This window comes from Panthera uncia, chromosome E1 (genome assembly GCF_023721935.1).
Source record: "Panthera uncia isolate 11264 chromosome E1, Puncia_PCG_1.0, whole genome shotgun sequence".
Lineage (NCBI taxonomy): Eukaryota > Metazoa > Chordata > Mammalia > Carnivora > Felidae > Panthera > Panthera uncia.
In genome coordinates, this window is record NC_064814.1 from 47,046,010 (window position 1) to 47,074,008 (window position 27,999).

Here is a 27,999-nt window from a genome sequence, read left to right on the forward strand (position 1 = left end):
TGGGGGCAGGTGGGGGAGGCCCGCCTTCCGATTCTGGAATCTCTCCAGGGGTGTGATGAGCTTAATTCTAGGAGCATGGGAATCACAGCCTGCTCCTCGCTGTTGCGCTGAACCATCCTTGCGAGGGTGAAGAGCTGTTGCTGGGGTTTTACTATTCAACAGGAAGCAGACAGTAGGAAGCCTGTCCTTTTTTTCCTCTCTAGCCTTCCAGTCTGCCTCTAGCTGGCAAAAAAAGAAATGCGGTATGCAGAGTTCTAGCCCCAGAATCAGAAAGAATAAGGCGAGCCTTAAGTGGAGACAACACTGACAGAGGAGGGGCCAGGATGTGGTTTGCATATAGTAGGACCAGGCCCTAAATACCATAGTTTCGGTCTCAAAATAATGTGGTGTTTTAATGAATTCGTTTTGAAGCCCACGAGAGAATTATTCTTTAAACCGTCATGACTCACAGCTACTAAGATTCTCAAACACATCTTAGGTGATTTTAATTTACATCCAGGTAAATCAGAAGTTGTCCAACTTGTTTTTTAAAAAAAGTCTGGAATTTGCTATGCTGATAACAGGAAAATTTCTGTGAATTAACTGTTCTCTCCTTAGTATAGGCACATGTCAAAGTAAGTGGAAATGATGTAGTCCACAAGCGGCACTAATCTGAGCTTGAGAATTTGAGGGTTTTGACGAAGGGTCAAATCCAGCCCTCGGCCTATTTTTGTGTTCATTTTCTTGGGACTCACTGTGGCTGTTTTCCTGCGGCAAAACGGAGTAGTTACCACAACAGACCACATGCCCCCCCAAAGCCTAGCAGGGGCAACTTTTTACATGACTCATGAGATTTCTTTTTGATAATGAAAATGTGACCGACTATAAAGTTGACACATTTAAAAAAGTGAATGTTGCTAGCAAGAGAGGGACATTTTTAAGGACTAAATTCTAATTCAGGCTTCTCATACTTTACAAAGACTCCACACCATTCCCGGGCTTAACTGGTGAGCCCTGTCAGACAAATTGCAGAGTTCTGCAGAGAGACCCTGGGAATAATCACAAGGCAGCTGTGCAGCTTCACTGAAAATCCTTCTGGAAGAAAATGTAGCAAAGTCCGGCCCTGGTCTCAAGACTGCAGAAGAGTGGAGCCCACCCCACAGGTCAGAAAGAGCACAAAGCATCTCGGATTCACAGCGTGTACTGTCACTAAGACGCATGTTACTTCTAATTATAAAAAATTAGCTTCTGTGTTATGGACTCCCAGACTTTTCAAATCTTCCAAAAATTCCTCAAGTTTAACCATTTCTGTTCACAATGAACATAGCCCTTAAAAACTTTTCAGAGGGGGAAAAAAGCGATACAGAAGACACATTAATGTTCAAGTAATTTAAAACAAAAAGGTAGATTTAATGCAATAACAACATTAATCTGAGGATAAATAAATCCACAACAGACTTTAAAGTTTGCATTTTTTTTTTCCTTTCTTTGCAGAGAGAATGGTTTTCTTAAAGCATATGGGACTGAAGATGTCAAAACAAAATGTAATTTCTTAATGTCCAGGTGAAACAGGCTTGGTCCTCCCTGCTGCCCTCCTACCGCTTGCCACTGGCCAAGGTGATCAGTTTCTCTCATCTAACTCAGGATGGATGTTAGTTTCAAGAGTAACTAGACGGTTTGTTTCCAGAATCATCTTCTTGTGATCCCATGCTCTGTAAAGAAGAAGTGAGACGATGTATTTACACTTGCCCTTGCCAGAGATTTCCCACCGGCCCCAAACAAGCACACCCTGTTCTTCTGTGAGGACAATCGGTCACCCTGTGTACAAACAGGCCATAGTTCGCATACTTCCAGGCTGCAGTTTGATAATGCTCTCAGTGAATCTCTCCATGAACTTGGTCATAAAAGTTTTCAAGAACTTCAGGCAACTAATAAGCATTTAACCTCAAATCAAGTTCATGTTCCTTTTCTGTCCAGGCCACTTCTAATTAATGAAGGGAACCCTAATCACCTTTTGTACGAACTGGGGGTTCACTGTGATCTCCTGGTCCATGGCCTTCAGTCGCTCATCCAGCTCTATGCACTTCAGCATCTGGTGATAGACATGTTTGAAGGTGGTTAGTAAGCAAGTCTAGGTCAATTACCTCCTTTTTAACCTAGGCTACTAATATGGGTGCTACAAGTTCACAGTCCCATGATCTGAAACCCCTGGGGAGACACAGGTTTGGAATCAGAATTTTTTGAATGCAGAAAGTTAATACTGTACAAGTACTGTATATTACCTAACATCCCAGTAGGATCTAGGGTATGCCCCATAATCAAACACATTAATACCTTTTGCAGTGAGGCCTAAAAATATGCACAAAGTGGGATAAAGACTATGCATCATTTCAGGTGTAATTCGCCATCACACTTAGTTACCAAAACCTCCAGTTTTCATGTTTTTTTTTTATTTTAAATTGCAAAACAAGGAGTGTGGAAGTCTACTATGTTACTATCCATTGCTTTCAGGTTTCGGAGATTTGATATCTGGTTCCATCTACTTCCATAATGTGAGGTAAGAAACACAGACGCCCACACAATCCCGACTCCTGTCTGGAACCCAGAGTGGCAGTCAGAACACGTGACCTCAGAAGATGCAAAGGGACCACTCTGGCCATGCCCAACGGAGGACTTTCTTCCTCCAGCTACCCCCCTTCCTCCCTCTCCTGACACAAAGAGGTTTCTGACCTTCTGACTATACTTTACCGCAGAAATGAGGCTCTGCATTATGAAAGGTGGTTGGGTGTGGATAAAAGCATACTGACTGTAAGACCCTAAAGTGTTTCAGTAGCTAAACTAAGCTGTGGTGAGCTGCCGGGAAATCCAACCCACCACTGACTTATAACCATACGATCTGGAAGAGGGTTAAGCAATGCTCATATTCGAAACAACTTTGTAGGAACTAAAATGTTCCCAGAAACTAGTTGGGAACTACCTGTGTGTAAGGGGTGCCTGGGTGGCTCAGTCGGTGAAGCATCTGACTGTTGATTTCGGCTCAGGTCATGATCTCACAGTGTGTGAATTTGAGCCCTGCATCAGGCTCGGCACTGACAGCGCACAGCCTGCCTGGGATTCTCTCTCTCTGCCCCTCCCCTACTTGTGTGCACTCTCTCTCAAAAAACAAACAACTAAAATTATCCTGGAGCATGGGAGCAGTATTTCAAATACAGCATCTCAAACATCAATCAAAACCTGGCATTCAGATTTACCTCCTGATCAATGTTATGAAGCATGGCTGGGTTATTATATTTTTCAGGGTTATCATGGAAACTGACCATACCATCCTTCTGATTAATACTTGCAAAAATTTCACCATCTTCTATCTGTAAAAAAAGAAATCAGGAAAGTAGTTTAGACTCAGATACTATGTGGACATATAATGTTTCAATATAACCGGGGAGAGGGGAGACAAAAAACAATAAATAAATTTGTATGTTTATTTTTAGGCACCATCTGTTTAGTCAACAAGTATTTACTGAACGCCTACTATGTGCTAGACAGCACTGCAGATACTAAGGGCTACAAAACTCATACAGAGACACGTATACCCGCTCTTGTATTTTTTTTACTAAGTTTCACATAATATAAATTAACCATTTTAAAGTAAGCAATTCAGGGGTGCCTTGGACATCCAACTCTTAATTTCAGCTCAGGTCATGATCTCTCGGTCGTGAGGTCAGTCCCGCATTGCTCTTGGTGCTGAGCGTGGAGCCTGCTTGGGGTTCTCTCTCCCTCTCCCTCCCCCTCACTTGCCTTCTCTCTCTCTCTCTCAATAAATCAATAAATAAAACAAAGTGAACAATTCAATGTAATTTGCAATGTGTAACCACAAACTCTAGCTAGTTCGAAAACATTTGCATCACCCAAAAGGAAACCCTGTCCCCACTGAGCAGTGACTCCTTTTCCCATCCTCTCCATCCCTGGCAACCACCAATCTACTACTTCCTGCTCTAGGGATCTGCTTGTTCTGGACATTTCACATGATTGAATTGTGTATGCTTCTCTTGTTTCCTGCATCAGCCAGCATAACGTCCAAGTGCCTTGCACCTTAAAACATGAAACCCTAACACATTTGGTTCACCCCCGTACAAATTCTCTTCTGATCCTTCAAGAAAACTTTTCTGCTAATGCTGATTCCAAGGTAGTTTCACGGCTATGTTCTTTATTTGCATCAATGACTGAGGAGTTATTTGACCCTCACAGCCAAATCCTGTCCCGAAGTTAAAAAGTGAGAAACCAGGAAGTCTTGAATAGGACTTGTTATTCCTAACACACTGCTCCACATTCTAGCTTTGGAAGGGACAGATGCTGCTTAATGAAACAGCAACCAGCCCAGCACACATTAAATGGAATACATCATTCTCTGTGTGATCACGGAGAGCTGCCTCTTTAAACGTGGACAGAACACGCCCAAATGAAATGCAAACCTAGGTTTACCACAGCAGCTCTTTTTGTGATAACCAGAACTAGAAACAACCGAAATGAGTATAATCACAGTGAGATACTGTAGCCCTGAAAATGAATGGAGCCACATACAACATTTTGCTCATAATATTGAGCAAAAAAAGCCAGACCCCCCGAAATATATACTGTATATTTCCTCTTATATACAGCTCAGAAACAAATACAAAATAGAATGTGAGAAGCCAGGATAAGAACCTGGCGAGCCAGGAGTAGGGCTGGAAGCAGGCATGAGAGATGTTTCTGGGATGCTGATACTCTGATTTTTGACCTAGGTATTGGTTTCACAGGTGTCTTCTCTTTGTGAAAATGTATTTAGCTATAAACTTAAGTGTACTTTTCTCTGGGCAGGTGATATTTCAATAAATATTTACTGAAAAAAGTTCCTGGAGCACCTGGGTGGCTCAGTCAGTAAAGCATCTGACTTCCGCTCAGGTCATGATTTCACAGCTTGTGGGTTCAAGCCCTGCATAGGCTTCTGTGCTGACAGCCCAAAGCCCGGATCCTGCTTCAGACTCTGTGTCTCCCTCTCTCTCTGCCCCTTCCCTGCTCATGCCCTGTCTCTCAAAAATAAACATTAAAATTCTTTTTAAAAATCCCTGACATACAATCGGAATAGGCCAATATCTATTAAAGAAAATGAATCAATAATCTTCTAAAACAAAACCACCAGGCCCAGAAGGATTCACTGGTGAATCCTACCAAACAATTAAGGAGGAAATTATACCAATCTGTACGATCTTTCAATGACAAAAGCAAAGAGAATACTTTCCAACTACTATGAAGCCAGCATTACCCTGATATTAATAAAACCTGACAAAAACATTACAAGAAAACTACAGACCAACCTCTCTCATGAACATAAGTGTAAAAATCCTCAAGAAAATATAAACAAATCCAATAATATATAAGAATTATACACCACAACCAAGTGAGATTCACCCCAGGTACACAAGGCGGGATGGACATTCAAGAATCAATTAATGTAATTCATCACATCAGCAGGCTAAAGAGATCATGATCCTATCAATTGACGCAGAAAAAGTGCTTCATAAAATCCAGTGAAAATTCATGATAAAAACTCCGGTAAACTAAGTCTAGAGGGGGAACTTCTTCAACTTCATAAAGAATATCTACAGGGGTGCCTGGGTGTCTCAGTCGGTTGGGTGTCTGGCTTCGGCTCAGGTCATGATCTCATGATTTGTGAGTTTGAGCCCCGCGTCGGGCTCTGTGCTGACAGCTCAGAGCCTGGAGCCTGCTTCGGATTCTGTGTCTCCCCCTCTCTCTCCCCCTCCCCTGTTCATGCTCAGTCTTTCTCTAGCTCTCGTTAAAAAAAAAATTAAAAAAAAAAATCTACAAAAATCCTACAGCTAACATCACACTTAATGGTGAGAAACTCAAAGCTTCCCCACAAAGATCAGGAATCAGGCAAAGATGCACCCTCATACCACTCCTTTTCAATATTGTACTGGAAGTCTAGGAAGACAAGAAAAGGAAATAAAAAGTTAGGAAAAGAAAAACAAAAGTGTCTTTGTTTATAGATGATAAGTTTGTCTATATGGAAAACCTGAAAGTATCAACAACAAAAAACCCTCCTGGAACTAAGAAGTAATTACAACAAGGTTGCAGGATACAAGGTTGATATGGAAAAGTGAATTGCTCTCCTGCATACCAGCAATGAATAAGTAGAATTTGAAATAAAAAAACCGATACAATTAGCATCCTCCCCACCCCAAATGAAGCACTTAAGAATAAATCTAACAATAGATGTACAAGATCTATGAGGAAATCAAAGGATGAGGAAGGAAATCCAAAAGGACTAAATAAATGGAGCGATATTCCATGTTCTTAAATAGGAAGATAGTACCATCAAGATGTCAGTTCCTCCCAATTCAATTCATAGATTCAACACAACCCCAATCAAAATCCCAGCAAGTTATTTTTATGGATATCAATAAACTGATTCTCATTTACATGAAGAGACAAAGACCCAGAATAGCCAACATGATATTAAAGGAGAAGAACAAAGTTGGAGGAGTGGCACTACCTGACCTTAAGACTCTTCTCTAAAGGGGCGCCTGGCTGGCTCAGTTGGTGGAGCATGCAACTCTTGATCTCGGGTTGTGAGTTCAAGCCCCACACTGGGTGTAGAAATTATTTAAAATAAAATCTTAAAAAGAAAAGAAAACTTACTATACACCCACGGTAATCATGGCAATGTGGTATTGGTGAAAGAACAGACAAATGTATCAATGGAACAGAACAGCCAGCCCGGAAATAGACCCACATAAACAGTCAACAGATGTTTGACAAAGGAGCAAAGGCACTACAAAGGAGCAAAGATCCTCCTTTCAAGCAAATGGTGCTGGAACAACTGGACATCCACAAGCAAAAAACTGAATCTAGGTGCAGCCGCTACATCCTTAAAAATTAAATCAAATGGGTCACAGACCTAAATGTAAGACGCAAAACTTATAAAACTCCCAGAATACCACATAGGAGAAAGCCTAGATGATCTTGGGTGTGATGATAACTTTTTAGCTAGAACACTAAAGACACAATCCAGGAAAGAAATGATGGATAAGTTGGGCTCCACTAAACGTAAAAGCTTCTTTCTGCAAAAGACAATGTCAGGAAGATGAGAAGACAAGCCACAGACTGGGAGAAAATATTTGCAAAAGACACATCTGACAAAGAATTGTTATGCAAAATATACAAAGGACTGGGGCGCCTGGCTCAGTGGGTGGAGCATGCAACTCCTGATCTCGGGGGTCCTGAGTTTGAGCCCCACACTGGGCAGAGAGATTATTTTAAAATAAAAGAAAAATACATATGGAGAACTCTTAAAACTCAACAAGAAAACAAACAGACTAAAAAATGGGCCAACTATCTGAACAGGGACTTCACCAAAGAAGATATACAGATGTTAAATAAGCATATGAAAAGTTGCTCCACATCGTATGTCATCAGGGAAGTGCAAATTAAAACAAGATACCACTATACGCCTATTAGAGTGGCCAAAATCTGGAACACTGACAATATCAAATGCTGGTCAGGATGCGGGCCAATCAGACCTCTCTTTCACTGCTGGCGGAAATGCAAAATGTTGCCACCATTTGAGAAGACAGTTTGGCAGCTTGGTACCAAACTAAATATAGTCTTACCATCTGATTCAGCAATCACACTCCGTGGTATTTACCCAAGGGAGTTGAAAGCTTATGTCCACACAAAAACCTGCACAGGGATGTTTACGGCAGCTTTACTCGTAATTGCCAAACTTTGAAAGCAAATCAAGATGTCCTTCAGGAGGTGAATGGATAAACCGTGCCACATCCAAGGAATGGAATATGATTCAGCGCTAAAAAGAAAGGAGCTATCAAGCCATGGGAAGACATTAAGGAACCTTAAATCTTGATTACTAAATGAAAGAAGCCGGTCTGTAAAGGCTACATACTGCATGATTCCAAAGACGGGACATTCTGGAAAATGCACAACTATGGAGACAATAAAAATTATCAGTGGTTGTCTCAGAGCACAGAGGATTTTTTAGGGCAGTAAAAATAACTCTGTGTGACCCCATAATGATGGATACATAGCATTATATGTCTGTCCAAACCTGCGCAAAGTACAGCAGTGGCCACGTGTCAGGTTGGCTCACCAACCATGACACACGCACACGTGTCACAACTATAACACACCACTCTGGTGAGGGTTAGTGACGATGGGGAAAGTCATGGATGTGCAGCGGCGGGGGACATACGGGAAATCTCTGTACCTTCCTCTTAATTTTGCTATCAACCTCAAACTGCTTTAAAAAAAATGTCTTCTTTAAAAAAAAAAAAAATCCCCACCCTCATAGACCTTATATTCTAGGGCAAGTCTTGAGCTTACACTCAAGCTTGGCAGGATGGATATACCAGGCCAGAGAATTCTCTGTCGTGGAAACTGTGCTCTGCATCGTAGGACGTACAGCAGCATCCTTGGCCTCTATCCACTAGATGGTAGTACCCCTAGCTGTAACAACCAAAAATGTCTTCAGACATTGCCAAATGTCCCCTGGCAGACAAAACAGCCCTGGTTGATCCAGAGCCTGTCAGGGTTCGTCTGGGTTGGTCATGAAGTGTTCAAAGCCCCTTCCTCCTCCTTTGATCCCTCAAAGCATAGCTTCTGACTCCTTGCTGGTGTCATAACCACTCATGTATTTCTTCTCACCCACCAAGTAGTGAGTTTCCTGGGGGTACTGTGTGGCTCACTGATGCTTAAACCCCAGGGGAGGTTTAGCAAGGTGCTCCTAGCGAGCACTCCAAGGTTGGTCGAGTCAGACAGGTGTTGTTTGTTTGGGATGAGCACGTGTTTTCAGAATTAGGATGAAAGATTAAAACTTCAAAACGTTTGTAAATTGCACTATGGAAATAAAGTACTCCATTATCACAGTGGAAAGTAGTTTCATTATTCCTAATCCCGATACGGCAGTGTTCCTAAAATCAAAGGGGACATCAGCAGCAGAAAAATGTAAAATGCTGACTTTCTACACCTAAGATTTGCTTGACCTGGGCTGAGGACATAAGTCTGGTCTGACGGATCAGATCTTAGCCATGTATTTACATAACTGAATAGGTAGGTAGATTACAATCTATCAACTTGGTGGGTCACCCTGTGCATATTTAAATAATGCTTCTCTAAATCTGGGGAGTGGACAGATGCACCTGGGACACTTTAAACAGGGATGCTGGTGGTACCTGACTTCTGAAGGCAGGTGCTGAGATAGTGTCTGCTTGAGCCCCCTTTATTGTTAATGCTAACTCTAAGCGTACGAATGAACTGACAGTGGCCCACAAGGAGGGAAGGGGCACAAGTCACATCACTGCTCCCTCTCTAGCTGAACAGGACTTCCTCACTGTGGGCAGGAGTGTGTGTGCCCTGACCTCCATACAGCTACGAGTTCACGTCCTCGCTGTAGAGCAGCATGTTGAGTAGCACTGCTCTAGGACTCTGTACTTCACAAGTGCTTTACAAATATAAGTAAGGAGGACAAACGGGACATACCATGTACATCACATGGGTACCTATGACTGGAAAACCCCATAGATTGTAAGGAAATAAACCAAAGTGTCCAGAGGTTGACTCCGGATGTCCCTCTCTTTCTCTCTCTCTTTGTATTTTCTCTAACGAACACCTGTTACTTTTCTAAGGCCAAAATCCACCAAGGAACTTTTTAGAAATGAAGACACACTCACCATATGTAGGACATATTTCTCTGCCTCCTGAGGTCCAGATAACTGCACACGACTTGCCATATCTTGTAATGATAGTGTTAAAAAGGTCTGAAATTCAGAAGTAGAATTAATCACAGGTAGAAACAACGGAGGACATAAATTTCACTAAATGTGTACAGAGCTCTAATGAATCACTCAAAATCTGCTTTCTGTGACTGTGCAAAATAATGTTTTGTTGTGAAGATGACTTAGAGTTGAGGAAACCCGTGTAAATTTTAGTCCTCGGTTTCCTAGAGGTGTAAGGACTTCTGGAAATGTATCCTACACAGATACGCAAGTGAAGTGACACACACACAAAGTTCTTTACTGCAGCACCGGGACCACCTAGAAGGATTGGTTGGTGCCATCTGGTATAATTGAGTCTATAGATGACTATGCTGTTGTTTTTAAAAAAAAAAAAAAATTAAAAAGGATACTTCTCATGAACTGAAATGGAATCTAAGATAATGTACACCATTCAATGAAGAACAATGTGCATGGCATGCTGTGTAAATGGAAGGAAACTTTATGTACCCGTGAGAGTGTGTATGGATATGTACGTATATGCACACAGACAACCTCTAGGACACCCAAGAAACTGGCAACACTTTCTTCAGACAGAAAGAAAAGGGGTGGCTGGGGTATAGGACCTGCATGGAGATTTGTGTGTCTTTTGAATTTTGTACTGTAAACATACTACCTATTAAATAAAATTGACAACATCACTTTCGTTCTTCAAAATGCCAAGCTAAAATGTATAAACACATGGGGCGTTAGAAGGAAGCCAGTGTTTCCCACAACTCTGCTTGGGACTTGATGAAAATGTTCCCCTTCAGGAACAAATTAAAAGAGCTCTTTTTTAAGGAAAGCTGGCAATATTTACAGCAATGGCCTTTTCAGAGCAGAGCATGTTAAAACCCTGATGTTGAAAATTAATAAGCCAATGACCAAAAAGTCTATGTATGCTTTAGTTCCGGGAGTAGCATCCAAGAAAATGTAATTGTTAATTTTTAAAGTACATAAGCAGTTGAACACAAATGAAGACTTAAAAGTCAACATTTCTAAATACATGGGTCATTTTTCCTGTTTCAAAATAAAGAGAAACTTCCACCTGAATGTCCATCAGTAGAGGACCAGTTGAATGAATCAATCGTGATTCATCCATAAAACAGACTACTATGTAGGGGAGCTGTGATACAGGCTTACTCTGCCAGGGAAAGAGGTTTAGAACATAACCCTAATCACATTTAATTGTGAGTGTCTCCATATACATAGAGAGAAGAGAGAGAAGCAAGAAGAATCTAGAAAAATGTCCATCAAAACATTAACATGAAGTGGCAGATTTCAGCCCCATGTGAGAACCCCTTGTCCCTAGTTGCCTTCCAGCCAGCAATGTCACAGAACATCATTCCCGTCACTGACATGGACACACGGTCTCCTTGTTGAGACTTTCTGAAAAACTTTGGGTTTTCTGACTTTGGAATAAGAAAGAGCCTGGCGTGGCTAGAAAATCCGTGCATTATTCCCCCTTCTAGAATTCTGGCACTAAGACATGATGCCTAAAAGTACAACAGCCACCAGTGAAGATTTAACCTTCTTCATTTAACTTTTATTTGCCATTCTGCAATTTAACATTTTTCTGAAAGGTACCCTCTCTTACCTGTGTTAACATTTTGACTCTTTTAGCTAACGTGCAAGTGCTAGTCACAAGCAGGGGGCATCTGTTTGTCAACAGCTACCTCTCAATGGTGACACAGCAAGGGACAGAGTGGTTCTCAAAAGAAAAACTTTTCTGGGGAGAATCAGGCTGCTTGTTACCCTGAATCTCTTAGGTCCCGGCCTTGTCTGCCCATAGATAAAGTCAGTTTTCCTCTGGCAGACAGGTTACATTTGTTTCTAATATTTCTTGAGCTACTTTCTCTTTCATTTTCCTTCTACAAACCAACTTTTTACAAATCCTGATTTCCGTGTGTGAGTGGGGCAGCTAGGCTTGCTCTCTCTAGAGTATTTGGAAGGAGTTTCCTCTTCTCGTTCATTGGCCGTCTCCTCGCCTTCCTCCCTCTCCCCCCTGCGCGGCTCACTTGCCTCCATGACCGCCCCCTTGTCACCACTCTCCTCTGGCTTCTCCAGGCTCTCACTGCCTGACACTCCACCCAGAGCCCCGCGGCCCTCCCACGGAGAGGGCACCCAGCAGCAGACACCCCCTCTTCTGGCTCCTCTGCCTCTCCGCCCCGTCCCGCGGCTGCCGCAGGGTAAAGGGTATGCCCAGAGCCAGACTGACCACGTTCTCGCCAGCTGTGAAACGCCCCCTCTGACTACACTACTTCTCAAGAGGAAAAAGCAATCCTGTTTGCTGAAGCGGCTGTTCGCTTCCTGTTACTTGCAGCACATGCCTTTGGAGGTCACGTGGGATTTCATTTTTCTCTCATACTTTTTGGTACCGTTTGAACACTGGGTAATAAGCATATTTCCTCTAATCCAAAACCAGCAGGTCGTTTTCATTACTTCCTACAGTTCAACTGCACATAGCTCGTTCATCTGTGGCCTAAAGGGCAACGTCGAGGTAGAGTGCTGAGCGTTCGAGCAAGAAGTTCAAGTACAGATGAGCACAGCCCGGGAGGGTCCACGGCTGGTCTCAAGGGACTTGTGTCTGCATCGTTAGCGCCACCCCTCTGCCCATGGGACTGTTTACCTCTCTCGGGCTACCTGTCTCTGCCTCCCCATGTAGCCGTATCTCCTACCTGTCTTCCTCTTCACCTGTTCCTCTTCTCAAAAACCCTGTTCTAGCCCTGAAAAGACCAAAAGGTATAAATCAAACTCTTTCTAAGTCATCGGTTGTGAGAGTTCTTGCTTAGTAAAGAAATCCTGCCACACTGTATCCCTGTATCTGCTTCCTCGGCACTGAGAAGAGAGAGAAGAGGGGGAGGCCCCGGGGGAACCAGGAGATGCTATCTGAGGGCGTCGCTTGCCTCACCTTGGTTAGCCTTTGAATATTCTTCTTATAAAGAGAAGACAAGCACTGCTTCACCAGCCCCATGTTGTTATCACGAGTAAAAGTTTCACTGTGCTTGCTCACCAGGTTGCGGAGTTCTGAGGGGTTATTGGTTGAATAAACTTGTGCTAACTCGTGGTATGCGTTGCTAAGAGGCTGAAGGTTTAAAGGTGGGAAGAAATCAGATGAAAACATTAGAGATACAAAATTTGTATAGGAAGCAAAAAGAAAACACAGTGCTATATCATGCACAAGTATATTCAATACCCTTTATTGTTACCTAAGCAACCTATTGCTTAACCTTAACCTATTGTTACCCAGAGTAAATGCCTAGTTTTGAAGACCAAAGATAGAAATTCACTATGGAGTGACATATTGTCAAAAAAAACTTTGTTATTTCAGAGCAAATGACGGCATAGCAGGTGAAAGTATACTGCACTTAATAAATGCATGCGTCTTTTTTCTTTTCCTATTGATAAATTACACTGGGAAAAAAGAAGGCAAGACTCCTATCATTCTCAACTCTCTTGCTCTCTCTCTCTCTCTCTCTCTCTCTCACACACACACACACACACACACCCCTCACCAGATGCAACAGGACAATCTATTTTTGACAAAAAGGAAGATAGGAGCAAGAGAACCAAGAGCAGCTGAGGGCCTCCTAAGAGCCTGAGCTGCTTTATGCATTTTATATACATTATCCTCTACTTTAAATACTAGGAGATTGGGGCGGAGGTCTGAGAGAACGTGGGAGGGTCATGAGGAGCACAGGTGCAAAGCGGATTCAAATCTGTGTCTCTCCTCCGAAGTCTGTGTTCTTCACCATGGGTGCTAGCCTCATAAACCACGAATGCTGTGAAGGACACCCTGTAGTCATGAAGACGTCGTCTTGCGCAACTACTCTTCCTCGAACAGGCCAGCTCAAGGGACCATGGGAGTTCTCCCAAATGATCTGAGAATGGCTACCCTAAACTTAACCCTGCCTCTCACTCTTTCATGGGATTCAAGGGACCTTCCTCTCCTCCCTCATCTGTGACTAGGCAGCCCAGAGCCCTAAGAACCACAGCAAGGCTCTGTAGTGAAGGACACAGGGCTGTCTGCAACAAGACAGCATAAAAATCTTCTCATCAGGAAGATTTTCAAATTGATACCCTGAAATTCTGAGTTCTGTACGAATAACAGGGTTAAAATTGTATCCAAATGACTGTGACCTTATAACCTTTTGAACTGCCCGATTTTATTCTAAACCATGAGGATGTATTTCAAAATTAAAAAAAAAAAAAATCTATTTTTCAATGTGGTCCAAAGCTGGGTCCTCAGTGGAAACAAAAGTTCAGTGAGCAGAACTTGTGGTTTTCATGCAGGGGCTCTAGAAAGATTTCCTAACACTCGGGCAGATGCAGTTCCATAAACTCAACACTGTCTTTTCAGTACTTTCGCTAAACTGTAACGAAGAAGAAGATCATCATCAGCCTTTACAGGAGCTTTGGCATCTATGGCAATAATTACTCAGAGCAAAAGTTTGAAAACAGATTTCTAAGTAACATTCCCCCCCCCCCCCACCGCCCCCCGGTCAGTGATCAGAGGGTGCATGGACTGGAATAGAGGCCAAGATTCTGCAAGAACAGCAGCTCCCAGACAATAATGTCCACTATGAAACGTATTAAATGTCTGCTAACTTGAAGCTGCCGGGAGAGCCAAATCACTATAAAATAAAATTACAGAACTACGTATCATTATAATTTCCTTATGGACTTAACATGTCACCTAAGAAATCAATTTAAAAAACTCACCTTAATGAATCTACCCACAATTTGAGACGTATATTTTGGTAGCTGTTGTACTTTTCCAAGTAATATCAAAGAAACTAGAATATACTTTTTATATGATTCCAACATGATATGACTGACCGCCATGGCAGGAGTAGTTATGGCCTGAGCAAGAGAAGAGAGAGCACACCAGGGCAGAAAGGGCAATCAATCAGCCACACGTATCACTTTAATTAAAAACAATTCTTACATTTCGTGCCCTATGAGTATTTTTAATAATGCCTTGAGAACGGATTCTCGTGCTATAAAATTACCCTCTTAAAGTATACCAGACAGTGGCTTCAGTATATTCACCGTGCTGTGCAACTATTACCATTACCAAATTTCAGAACATTTTCACCCCACCAAGAAGAAACCCCATATCCACTAGCAGTCATTCCTCATTCTCTTCTCCCTCCAGCCCCAGGAAACCACCATGCCACTTTGTCCCTATGGATCTGCCTAGTCTGGACAGTTCAGATAAATCTGTGGTCTTTTGTCACTGGCCTCTCTGTTTCCAAGGTTCTTCAGTGTTGTAGCAGGTACTGGTGCATCATTCCACTTTATGGTTGATGATATCCCACCATATGGACAGACCACATTTTGTTTACTCATCCTCAGGTGACGGGCATCTGGGTTGTCTCCCCTCCTGGCCACTCCGAACGAAGCTGCCACGAACATCAGTGTACGTGTTTTGGGGCAGACATTTGACTTCATTTCTCTCAGGTATATTTCTAGGAGTGGAATTGCTGGGCCAGGGTGGTAACTCAAACATGTTTAACACTTTGAGGAGCTGCAGACTGTTTTCCCTAGTGGCTGCACCGTTTCACACTCCCGTCGGCAGTTATGAGGATCCCAAATTCTCCACCTGCCTGTCAATGCTCGTTTTTGTTGGCTGTCTCTTTTTAATTCGGGCTGTCCTCGTGGTATCATTGTGGTTGTGATTTGCATGTCCTTGATGACTAATGATGAGGAGTATCTCTTCATGTACCGATGGGTCGTTGGTGTATCTTCTTTGGAGAAATGTCTCTTCGTTGGCCATTTTTAAATTTTAGTTTTTTTACTGTTGAGTTGTAAGAGGTCTTTGTACATTCTGGTTGCAAGTCTCTTATCAGAGATCTGCAAATGTCTTCTCCTCTTTTGTGGCTGACTTTCTACTCTCTTTCACCCGGATTTATGAAGGTCAGGGAGAAATGAAAACTATCATACCCAAATCAGCTCAAACATTCCAAATCAAAACCCAAACCACTGAGCCTGCAAGGTGCTTCTTTGAGATGCTACAGAAACATTCAAATGAGCGCATATGTTTACACGTGCAATGATTTCTACTACAGCATTGCTTCAACAGTGAAAAACTGCAATTGACTTACATTCCCACCAACCGAAGACCAGTAAACTAAGTAGGTCAATGTGTGGTGTGATATGAGAAGACAAAGCTGCTTTCTTTCACTTTTTGCTTTATGTAATGCTGAATGATCGGATTTTTTTCTACTAAGTACATCCCTCTCTTGGATTCTTTTTTTTAAGCAGTAAGAAATCTGTATCACCTTCTGAAATCAAGGTACTAACACCATCTATAGCTTCATGTATATTATTAAAACACAGTTGCATGAAGTACCCTAACACCAGACAATGCTGGGCAAGGCAAAATCAGGGTATAAATAGATTTTCAGCAAAAACGTTCCTATCTGTATCAAAAATGTTTTACTTTTAACATTTTAATTATTTGGGATGGAAATATCTTTTCTAAGTGCATTACATACTTTCCTGCCTTTTCCAAAGCCCTCATCATCTTGATATTTCTGGATCATCAATATGTTGTCAGCTATCATACTGGACTATAAAATCATTTGCCCAGTGACTATGAAATATGTTTATAATTTTCTGAAGAACTAAAGCTTTTGACTATGTACTCTTAAAGAGAAGTCACCTTGGGGCGCCTGGGTGGCTCAGTCAGTTAGGCGTCCAACTTTGGCTCAGGCCATGATCTCGCGGTCCGCGAGTTCGAGCCCTGCGTCGGGCTCTGTGCTGACAGTTAAGAGCCTGGAGCCTGTTTCGGATTCTGTGTCTCCCCCTCTCTCTCTCTGACCCTCCCCCCGTTCATGCTCTGTCTCTGTCTCAAAAATAAATAAATGTTAAAAAAAAAAAAAAAGAGAGAAGTCACCTTGAAGGCCCTTACTTGACTAGACACATCCCCCTTTTTTTTTCTTTGAGTAAGCTCTACACCCAACATGGGGCTTGAACTCACGACCTTGAGATCAAGACTTGCATGTTCTACCGACGGAGCCAGTTGAATGCTCCTGGCTAGACATGTTCTAATGACATCATCCCTGCCCAACAGCACCTTCTGGTGACAATTCCCTGAGGCAATGCTAATAAATACATGCATGTGTATTTATGTCTTAGCATTTTCAACTAAATTGTGAGCTCCTTCAAGGCTTAGAATATCCTTTGTTATAATATGTGATAGGAATACAAGAAATATTAAACCTCTGACAAATTTCTTAAAATTCTAGTATTAGCCAATATTGTATCTCTTTTTCAGACTCTAAAACATTCTACCAAATTATGCACTATACAGGTCATTACACAGACCAGGGGCCATCACATAGACAAAGCAGGTAGGGGCTTTCCACTGTATGCTCAATACCCTTTGAATTTTGAACCATGAGACTGTTTTACTTATTAAAATAAATAAAACTTAACAAAACACCACACATTGTTTTAGAACAAAAAGACATTTCAAAGATCATTCAGCTCAATCTCTTCCCTTTGTGTAAAGGTCAAGAGACATACAGAACTTAACCTGAATCACACAGGATATGAGTGGCAAAGCCTAGATCAGACCCCACTCATTAGTGCTCTTCCCTCCACTCCTACTGCCCTTCAACTCAAGGACAGTTTACCACCATGTACATGATGATCCCAGACAGATGATCTTTGAAAGGACCTCCACCTGAAACTCAGAGGCCCAAGATCAATCCACACCAGCTGTGCACTTCTTCGAGCATACAAGTTCAACAGAACCTCAGGGGCATTTAGAGAGATGATTACCTGTTCATAAAAGTACAGTGCTCTTTCAAAGTTCTTCAGCCCGGTATAGATCATCCCTCCATAATAATAGTAACATAGAAAGTGCTTTGCATCATAGGCTCCATTCTCTTTACAGATATCCATCATGTCCACATCAAGATATGGAAGGGCAGGCTTAAAGCATTTTGCCAGCAAACAAAGCTGTGAAAAATTTTACATTGAATCATCATTTTAATTGTACTTGGCAGGCTTTAGCAGGAGCAAATTCATAGATTCCAGAAAGTTCAAGAAAACATTTTATTTACTATTTATTTTTTTAAATTTGAGAGCGAGCAAGTGAGGGAGGAGTGGAGACAGAATCCCAAGCAGGCTCTGCACTAACGTGTGGGCTTGAACCCATGAACTGCAAGATCATGACCTGAGCTAAGGTTAGACACTTACTGACTGAGCCACCCAGGCGCCCCTGAAGAAAACATTTTAAACCATCTTACTGATTAAAACTGTTCTAAGTGTTGACACATTACTCCGTTTTCCTAAGCATTCAGAACAAAACAGCATGTGTTTATAAAAGACTACGCAGGCAGGGGATAAAGTACTCCACAGACGAATTAAAGCTCAGCTATTACTTAGCCTGCCCAGCACCCACTTGGCTTACAGATGCACAAACAAGTGAGTCCTTTTTCTTTTTGAATTAGCAGAATACAAATAGACCAATATGGTGTGATAAAAATGGCAGTTTTTCTTCAATTATTTCTTTTTAATTTCTGAATCGTTTCCATAAGCGTAGGGAATTGCTCAAGTCAAACTCAAGACAGCAAGCACATGGCAACGTTTTGCAGCTGGATGATGCTGGTACAGGTGTAGTTACAGGTACAAACTCAGAGCTGTACAATTAAGACTAATGTACTTTACTGTGTGTGGGTCATACCTCAAGCACAAAAGCTTTTTTAAAAATAGAAAGAAAGCACCTTGATGTGAAACTACAACATGTGTTTGGAATAATCCAGGTACCACGCTATTAAAGAAACAATCCATACCCCACAGGAGCTGGTTAAACCCAGAGCATTATGGTATAATCTGTAGCCGTAAAACATTGATACGGAGACCTCTCCAAGATACATCAAGTAGAAAAAAAACAATGTACATGTGAGTTCATACAGATTATTGCTACTGGTATGAAAAAACAGAGAAAAATACACATATTTGCTTATATGTGCATAAAATATCTTTGGAAGGATACACAAAAAACTAACACTGATTTCCTCTGGAAAGAAGAGATGGGTGGCTCATGAGCAAGGTGACTTCATTATCCACCTTCCCTTTGGCCTTCCGGAGTTTGAACCACATAAAATAAAGTAAAAGTGACTTGGGACATTTTTAACATCGCAAACATTAACCGGTCTGCTTACTCATCTCAGAAGCCCGCTGGCTGAGACCCATTCGATAGTTTGCGTTCTAGCAGCCAGTTGCAAATTCCCGCACTGATAACGTCCCTACGCATTTCAACTTCTAGAACACATCGCAGTCCCCACCAAATTGCTCTCCTTTATTGCGCAAGCGCACAGCCCAACTTCTACCTCTGACCCCATGTGACTCACTCCTCTGCTGCTTACCTGGCAGAGATCAGCGTGGACTGAGGTCAGCTGGTTTGTATTCATCTGCATCTTGTCTATGGCTTGCTTAAGGACGCCAATTCCTCGCAGGGGCTGTCAGAAATGACATCTCTTTCAGATAAGTTCTCAAAGATGGCAGCACATTGGATCTTATGTTGTCACTTACAAATAAAAAATAACACTAATTGATAGGTTCCTTTAAAGAACAATATGAGGTTTCCATACTCTTTCAGGAAATATCTGTCCCTATTCAGTCAAAAAACGCTTTCTTGAGCTGTTTCTTACACTATTTTAGAGTAATTCAGCACCATTTTTGGGGTTATAAACCTTTTTTTCTTACAATGAAGATCAATAATCAAAAGCAGTATTACTTTGTCAACAGTTCATCGTATTTACATTGCAACAAACAAAAAATTTCCAAATCATTTACAATAAAGAGCCTATGCTTAGTAAGCGTAACTATGGCTAAGGATGTTGGCATCTTACCATAGGGCAGTCTAGATATCGTCTGTAAATTCTCTCCACCACCACCATCTCTTAATGGATTATAAATGACTATTGAAACAGATATCATAACTTATAAACAGATCATTTCCTGCCCTGATGATAAATAACAAGACAAAGTTTCAAGTGAGGCAGTCAGTTTCTGAACAGGAGATATGACTCTAAAATAGCTAATAAGGGGCGTCTGGGTGGCTCAGTTGGTTGAGTGTATGACTTTGGTTCAGGTCATGATCTCGCGGTCCGTGAGTTCGAGCCCTCTGTTGGGCTCTGTGTTGACAGCTCGGAGCTGGAGCCTGCTTTGGATTCTGTCCCCCCTCTCTCTGTACCTCCCTGTTCTCTTTCAAAAATAAACGTTAAATATATATATATACACATACACACACACACACACACACACACACACATGTATACACACACATATACATACACACATATATATATACACGCACACACATATATACTTATACATGTATATATAAAATAGCTAAATAACTCATATGAGGTTTTCAACAAAGATTTTTTTTAACCATTTCTTTCAAACCACAATTTGTTTAATATTCCTACAAAATCCCAAATGGTTCTTTCTGTCTGGTCTCCTTCCAAGCTCCATCTTAAAGTTCAATTTCAAATAATAATTGAAAACACTCCAAATTATAACTTGTGTCAGTATCACAAAAGTTAAAGACCAAAGAACTGTTTCAGATTAAAGGAGATGAAAGACACAGGACACCCTAATGGAATTCATGACCTGAGATTTTCTTCTGTTGTAAAGGACATTAGGGAAGTAAGTGGCAAAATATGAATACGGCCAGATTTGTTTAAAAGATTATATCAACGTTCATCTCCTGATATTTATCATTGTGCTGTGGTTGTAGAAGAGAATGTCCTAATTTTTAGGAAACACTCATTGAAGTATTCAGCGTAAGTGGTAACATATCTGCCATTTTCTTTCCGATGGCTCAAGAGAGAGAGAAAAGGGTAAGTGGGGTAAAATGTTGACATCCGGAGAATCTGGGTGAAAGGTACATGGGGATTCTTCATATTGTAAAGCTAAAATGTCATAATTAAAAGTTCAAAGTCTGAGCAAACAAAAACCCAGTATATTGCTACATAAAGGGCACTAGAACCGTAGCTCCAAAAACATCCACTGCCAGCAGCAGCCTCCCTTGAGGCCCTACTTCCCATGCATCTGAGAGGCCTCACCTGATGTACGAGCTGGAGGTCCTCACAGCAGATGCTTGGCAACCACACAGATCTGTTAGGATACTCAGTACTAACCTGGAACCTTAACAAAGGAGGTCGTTGTGTAAATCAGAGATTTCTTAAAATATTGGACTAACACTGCTTACCTGTTTCCTTTCCACAAGTGCGTTTGTCAGCTGATGGCAAAGCCCAGCAACTAGAGATGGCAAGGACAAAATGTTGACAACATCAATGACTACACAGGTAAAATGCATTCGGTGGGAAATAACAAAATGTTAGTTGGCTTACAGGTGTCTGTTGCATATCGAATGTGCTCCCCATTACAAGTGCTGATAAAAAGCTGAACCTGTGAGAATAAGGTTTCGAAGTCAGGAACACTGGGCATGGAAAACTTCACAAATCTGGAATAAAGAGAAAAGAATCAATTCCTCCTGATATTTTACAAGGGAAAATGAAGAAGCCACTGGGGCCAGAAGTTCATCCTATCTCCAGTGCTCTATGAAAGTAAATGAGTCACCGATATTTTTAAAAACTAGGAAAGAGTATATGGGACTGGCCCGGTTCTTTGCAAGGTCAAAACACAGAACACAGACACATATGAAGGCTGAGAAAAATATGCTTAAAAAAGAATTTTTTTTTTTTTAATGTTTATTTATTTTTGAAGGAGAGAGAGACATAGCGTGAGCAGGGGAGGGGCAGAGAGAAAGGAAGACACAGAATCTGAAGCAGGCTCCAGGCTCTGAGCTGTCAGCATAGAGCCCGATGAGGCGCTTGAACTCACAGCCGTGAGATCATGGCCTGAGCCGAAGCCAGACGCCCAACTGACTAAGCCACCCAGGCGCCCCAAAAAAGAATTTTCAAAAAAGAAAACTCCATTAAACGAGGCCAAATATCAGGTTGTCTAATATTCGTGAAGGAACTGAACATGAACTTTTAACCCAAAGTTTTCAAAACCAGTTTTCTTTTGAGCTCCCATGTAGTTAGGGCTATTTAGTCATTTAAAAACCAGTTGTAGGGGTGCCTGGGTGGCTCAGTCGGTTAAGCATCCAACTTCGGCTCAGGTCACGATCTCGCGGTTTATGGGTTTGAGCCCCGCGTCGGGCTCTGTGCTGACAGCTCGGAGCCTGGAGCCTGCTTTGGATTCTGTGTCTCCCTCTCTCTCTGCCCCTCCCCAATTCGCACTCTCTCTGTTTCTCTCTCTCCTAAAAATAACCAAACATTAAAACAACAACAACAACAACAAAAAACCAGTCGTTTTTCTTGCTCTAAGGATGACAGATTGAAGGGGCACAAGGACTGAGAAGTTCCAACTGGCTGGAGACTGTGACTGTACTTCAGGGGGTGCTGAGGTCCGTATGGGAGAAAGAACCAGCTGATGTGAAGGGCAGAGGAGTGGGGGAGATAAGAGGCAGGATGTGGGTGGTCCACCCTGAGTCACTGGGCAGAATGGGGCCTTTCAACAAACACTCTGAGAGGGGACCAGAGACAGGTTTTGGGGAAGAAATCAGATAAGCTACTACCACTCAGGTATTGCTTACAAGTAAACTTCCAGCTTTTTATTTATTTTTTTTAGAGAACTCTTGAAAGTAACCTCAAGTAAAACAAAATGGATATTACTGCCTGAACCCAATTTCTCCTACATATTTGCATTTGTCTTTTCCTCTCTGTAGTTATCATTCAACTTAACAATGTCACCTCACATCTGTAATTGAAGTTTCTCGTCATCAACATGCAATCAAACGATCTCATTTGGGCTTCACAAGAGATCAGCACGGCATTGTGATTTCCATCTTATAAATAAAAACAGGCAGCTCAGGACCCCACGGCTTATAATTGGAGGAACATAGTTCAAATCCAGGGTACTGGGAAACAAGTTCAGGGTTCTCTCCAGGTTTTCTTTTACAGATATACAATGGTAAAATGCCTTATAGCTTCAAAACGCTGTCATGCACCTTACCTCACCTGATACACAGCCACATAGAAGGTTGTATGTGCATAAAATATGCACGCTATCCATTTTGCTAGCCAGCAAACACAGACAGTAAAAATCTTTACCCGCCAGCACCATCCAAAAGAACTTGCTGCAACGGTAGACCCGTTCTGTATCTGTGCTGTCCAACGCAGTGGCTACAGGTGGCTACTGAGTACTTGACAAGTGGCTAGTGCGACAGAGCAACTGAAGCTTTAATTTTAATTAATTTACGTTTAAATAGCCACCTGTGGCTAGTGGCTACTGTGTGGTAGAGCACTGCTCTTGACCCTTTCATGCTGATAAAGTTTCTTCTCTAAACTCTATTCCCGACACACCTTTGTCTCAGGGGTCCCTGCGCCAGCGAAGCCAGACCCTCGCTTTAAGTCCATTTCCTCTCAGTTTATTTATATTGCTTCAACTTTCATGACAACCCTAACATCCCAATTTCTAATACTAAAACATCGAAAGGAAAAGAATTCTGTCAAGCACACAGAATTACAAGGAACCCCAGCTGAAATGAGGTCTATTTAATTTGGTCTTAAACGGCTTGAACGTGTTTGAAGGCAATCTGAAGCAAAGTTCCTTTGGATCGCTGGTAATTTCACTCAACATACTCCACTGTGTCCTATTCCATCACCCTTCCCTAGTTTCTTTCCAAGTTAGAAAATGTGGACAATCTGACAGATTATGTGAATAAAAGTATTCAGATAAATGCAAACTGTAGTGCTCACAACTGAGATGGCCACTTATTTTTGAAAATAAATTTCAAGGGGCGCCTGGGTGGCTCAGTCGGTTGAGCGTCCGACTTCGGCTCAGGTCATGATCTCGCGGTTTGTGAGTTCGAGCCCCACGTTGGGCTCTGTGCTGGCAGCTCAGAGCCTGGAGCCTGCTTCGGATTCTGTGTGTCCCTCTCTCTCTGCCCCTCCCCTGCTCACGCTCTGTCTCTCTCTGTCTCAAAAAGAAATAAAACATGAAAAAAAATTTTTAATAAATTTCAAAATGTGTATAAACAGAATTAAAAAATAACAAAATTGAAAATATAACAAACAAGGATTAGCTAGGAGGAGTAAAATGTAACTATGAGGACTTGACTTTATAATTGTGCAAAAGAGCTCACTGTTGTTTAACACGGTATACTTTCTACACCAAAAAAACAAAAACAAAAACACAAACACCTATAGCCAGAAAGGCTGTAGCGTTCAGGTTTAGCAAGCGTTCAGGTTTAGCACTAAACTGTAAAAGGAGACGCCTCTTACAGAACAGCAAGGACACCCAAGGAGTGCTCTTGTACGTCCAGAGCCCCGAGCACAGTGTCCAGATGGGATAGGTTCTTTGCAAGGAGTTCCCCACTCTTGTTGATCAGTTCACAAAGCTGAGTCATTTGCCCTGGAAAACAGGAATAACACCATCATTCAGTTACAGCACTAACCAAACTAGAGAAACTCTATAACCACAGACTTCATTCCTCAGAGCAAGAAATAATCTAAAGGTGACTTCTTGTATCTCCTACATTTCAGGTGGGGAAATGGGTCAGCAGGGTCAGAGAAGTGAAATGGCCTTGACTCAAAACTAGACCTCCTATTTCCTTCTGGCCCTGAAAGTTTCTACTTTTCCTCTATTCCCTCTTCCATTCCCCAAGCCAGAAATGCACACATTACTATCACCACCACCCTCACCTCCCTCTCTGTATCCAAAATGCCACCAAATACGACTTTACTTTTAATTTTCCTTCCTAAGTCTCTTGGCTCCGTTCCTTTCTCTCTCCCCTGCCTTATTCAGACCCTCATCACTTCTTGCCTGGACTACATCATAAATCTTCTAAACGGTCCCCTTACCTCACTCTTTCTCTCCTCCAACCCATACTTCATATTGTACCTGTATGACCTTTCCAAAATGTAAAATCCAATCAAATTACTCCAAAGGCTTTAAGAAGTCCAAATGCTTCAGCCTGGTAAGAGGCCGCTGCACCTCCCCAGCCTTACCACCTGCTTCCACCCCTCTCTCCGCCAACACACACTCTCTAGTCACACTGAGTTCACAAAATTCACTCAACATTCCATGTCGTCTCACCTTTCTGCCTCTACACATCCTATTCTGCAAGCTTGCTGTTCCTTCCTTCACTCTGCTCTCCTGGGTCTTCCACTACCTGACTCATACACTTCATGCAGCAATCGGCCTGGGACTTTGGACCCTCATCTTACCCCCTTTCCCCGAGCTAACTTGAAAAATGTGTTCTCTCTGTGCCCTCTCTGCATCACCTAGGATTGTGGTGGTTAGGTAACTCAACATAAACTCAGGTAAACTCAGGAGGAGAGGCTGTCTCATGTCCCCAGTTTCAGAATACAGTGCTTACTTACCAGCGAATCAATCAACAGCCTGTTAATTAATCTCCTAATTGATCCACCGATTCCCCACCCCCCCATACCACAATGTCATGTTTTCACAACTAAGGTATAGAATCTAATTAGGCCTGAATTGGTACTCTGAAGTAGACTCACTGATTTTGATGGGTTATTCCGAGACACATTCCGAAATGGCCACACTCTAGACTTCCAAATTCCACTAGCTGTCTTTTTGGTGGTGGTTGGTGGTGTGTATGGCGTTTATATAAGGGAATGGGCAGGGGTGCCTGGACAGTTCAGTCGATTAAGCATCTGACTTCAGCTCAGTTCTGATCTCACGGTTCATGGGTCCAAGCCCCATGTCGGGTTCTGTGCTGACAGCTTGGAATCTGGAGCCTGCCTCGGATTCTGTGTCTTCCTTGCTCTCTGGCCCTCACTCTCTCCCTCTCTCTCTCTCTCTCTCTCAAAAATAAATAAACATTTAAAAAAATGTATAAAAGGGCATGGGCAACAACTTCTTAAGTTTCCTCCTTTATAGTTCTCTTTCACATTTTGAACTTCAAGCTATATATATCAGCTATTTCTATTTAGTAGCTGAGGGATTTTTTCCCATATCCCCCCCCCCCCAAAAAAAAACAACCCCACGTGAATACCAAAAAATTTAAAATCCAAGTGACTGCAGCTTGGTAATTTTGTTTCTGAGGCTTCTATACTATACTTTAAAATTTTTTCCAAAAATAAAGAAATATACTATTATTATCACATGCACTGCAAAGCAGGAATAAAAAAAATCTGTGATCTGATTAGGTACTATCTCTCATGATAACACAAGTTGAACAGGAAAATACCATCATTTTATTACAAATCTCACTGGTAAATACAAAATAGCTTCTTCTAGTTAAATAATTGGCTCCCCCCCCCTTTTTACTCACTACTCTATAATTACACTTACAATAAGAACCACACAGAAACAAGCATTTCAGTCCATCATTTCCCCCCAATTAAATAGCCAATATAGAGCTGAGACTTAAAATAAAAGCTGGGTCATTATGAAATCGTAAGATAGTTAACTACTGTGGGCCAAGGGAAGAATTAACAGTAAGTGCAGTGCCACAGGGTGCATCTGACATGAGCCCAAAGATGTGGCCAATGAAATTCCCTCTAATCAAAGAAAGCTGGAAATTATGAAGTTCCCTTCACTTAAGGTCCATGTTAGGAAACTCTGAGTTAAGTGCAGAAAAAAACAGAAACCTCATAAACATTTCCTATGCACTGAGCATGAGGCACAGAAGCCATAGGCAGTGAAATTATCTTGTTTATCTCTGCCTGACTGTTCCTCACGCAGTGACTCTCAGAGCACGCATACAGAGCTTTTCAGATAAGTGATCTCACTTGATGCTAAATAGTCCCAGTCCCATTTTGTAAATGAGAAAACTGGCCCAAGAAGCCACTGTCAGGATTCCAACCCAAATCTAAATAACCATACAACACCCCAGGAAGGAGAAACCAAATACTTGTAGCATAAACGAATGAATGAATGGTTCCTTCATTCATGGAGGCTGCAAGTTTGTGCCTTACCTGTGAACCTAGTTTCTATCAGTAATAAGGGGAAAAAAGTATTTCATTAGGCATGGATTCAACCCGGTCAGTTAACTTGCACCAGTGAGGTAAATCGCACTCCTCCATTTTTACAAATGGAGATAAAGAGATTCAAGAGATTAAAGGTGACTTATCCAAGGTCAGGCAGCTCCTAGAAGTTTACAATTAACAGCTGTTAGCAATAATTTGCAACTGTATCTATTGCACCCGAAATAACAGGTACTGTTTCAAGTACTTTTACATGATTTCTCTCATTCAATCCCAACAACCCTCTGAAGTAGGGTCTTATTTTTATTTTAGAGATGGAGAAACAGGGTGCTTAAAGGGACCTTCACAGCCTGCAGCTAATTAATTCGGAGTCCAGCGCTCTATACTCAGGTGATGAGCTGAATGAACCAAAAAGCACGAAAATTTAAGTAATAATGGTCACAGTTCTACCCCTGGAAATGCAGCCCTACGAGTGAGTGCTCCCTCGGCATTCAGCGGGACTAAAATAGGCGCGGAGGCTTCCCGAGGGCACGCCGGCCGGCCAAGGCGAGCCTCCGAGCCAAGGCACCCAGAAAGGATTCGCCTCGCGCCCGCTACCCGCGGCCTAGGCCGGAGGCGGCCAGGCGCCACCGGGACAGACGAGGCGGTGCACCAATCGGCGCAGGGAAGGGAGGCCGAAGAGACCAACGGGCGCTCGGGAAGGCGTCCAGCGGAAGTCACCGCCCCCAAAACTGTCAAGCGAAGCGCCCGAGTGGAAGGGGCCCGGGCCGGGGGGAGGAGGGTCCGGGCGGCCCCAGGGAGGGGAGATAGCCAGGCGGCCGAGCATACTGGCCGGCAGACTAGAGCAACGAAGACCGAGAGCGCGAGAGGGCTGCTTGAACTCAGCCTCGCCCGATCCCGCCCTGGTCTAAGCGCCGCCACCCCGAGACCAGCCCCGGAGGCGAGGTTCGGCACTAACAGGGACGTCCCAGCCGTCCGCGCTGGCGGCTAGGGATGCAAGCCCGTCCCCGCGGCCCGGGGGGCCCTCCCAGGCCCAGCTCGGCGGCCCAGGGCCTCACCTTGAGCCGAGAGCTGTCGGACACTGTTCACGAACTGCTCCAGGGCAGACGCCATGTTTCCCCCCCGGCGGCCCGAGCAGCAGAGGCAGCTCACGCGGGAAAAGGAGGCTGCTCTGGGAGGAGGGGCCGCGGCGATCCACCACAGGGCCT

At 42.7% G+C, this 27,999-nt stretch overlaps 1 protein-coding gene and 1 long non-coding RNA gene across 2 annotated transcripts; one reads left to right on the forward strand and one right to left on the reverse strand.

The window, feature by feature from the left end:
- Positions 1–39: 39 nt before the first annotated feature.
- LOC125927559 (uncharacterized) lies at positions 40–1,826 on the forward strand. The gene is made up of 2 exons (XR_007459366.1): positions 40–242; positions 960–1,826. It is a non-coding gene; the product is annotated as an uncharacterized LOC125927559 (long non-coding RNA).
- COPS3 (COP9 signalosome subunit 3) lies at positions 1,369–27,995 on the reverse strand. The gene is made up of 12 exons (XM_049638004.1): positions 27,850–27,995; positions 24,119–24,248; positions 21,179–21,291; positions 21,037–21,086; positions 19,184–19,276; positions 17,592–17,771; positions 14,523–14,663; positions 12,712–12,885; positions 9,720–9,806; positions 3,231–3,344; positions 1,991–2,071; positions 1,369–1,691 (listed from the first exon to the last, which is right to left on the reverse strand). Exons 1-12 carry the CDS (start codon positions 27,902–27,904, stop codon positions 1,638–1,640), a joined length of 1,272 nt encoding a protein of 423 aa, XP_049493961.1. The 5' UTR covers positions 27,905–27,995; the 3' UTR covers positions 1,369–1,637.
- Between the last annotated feature and the right edge of the window lie 4 nt (positions 27,996–27,999).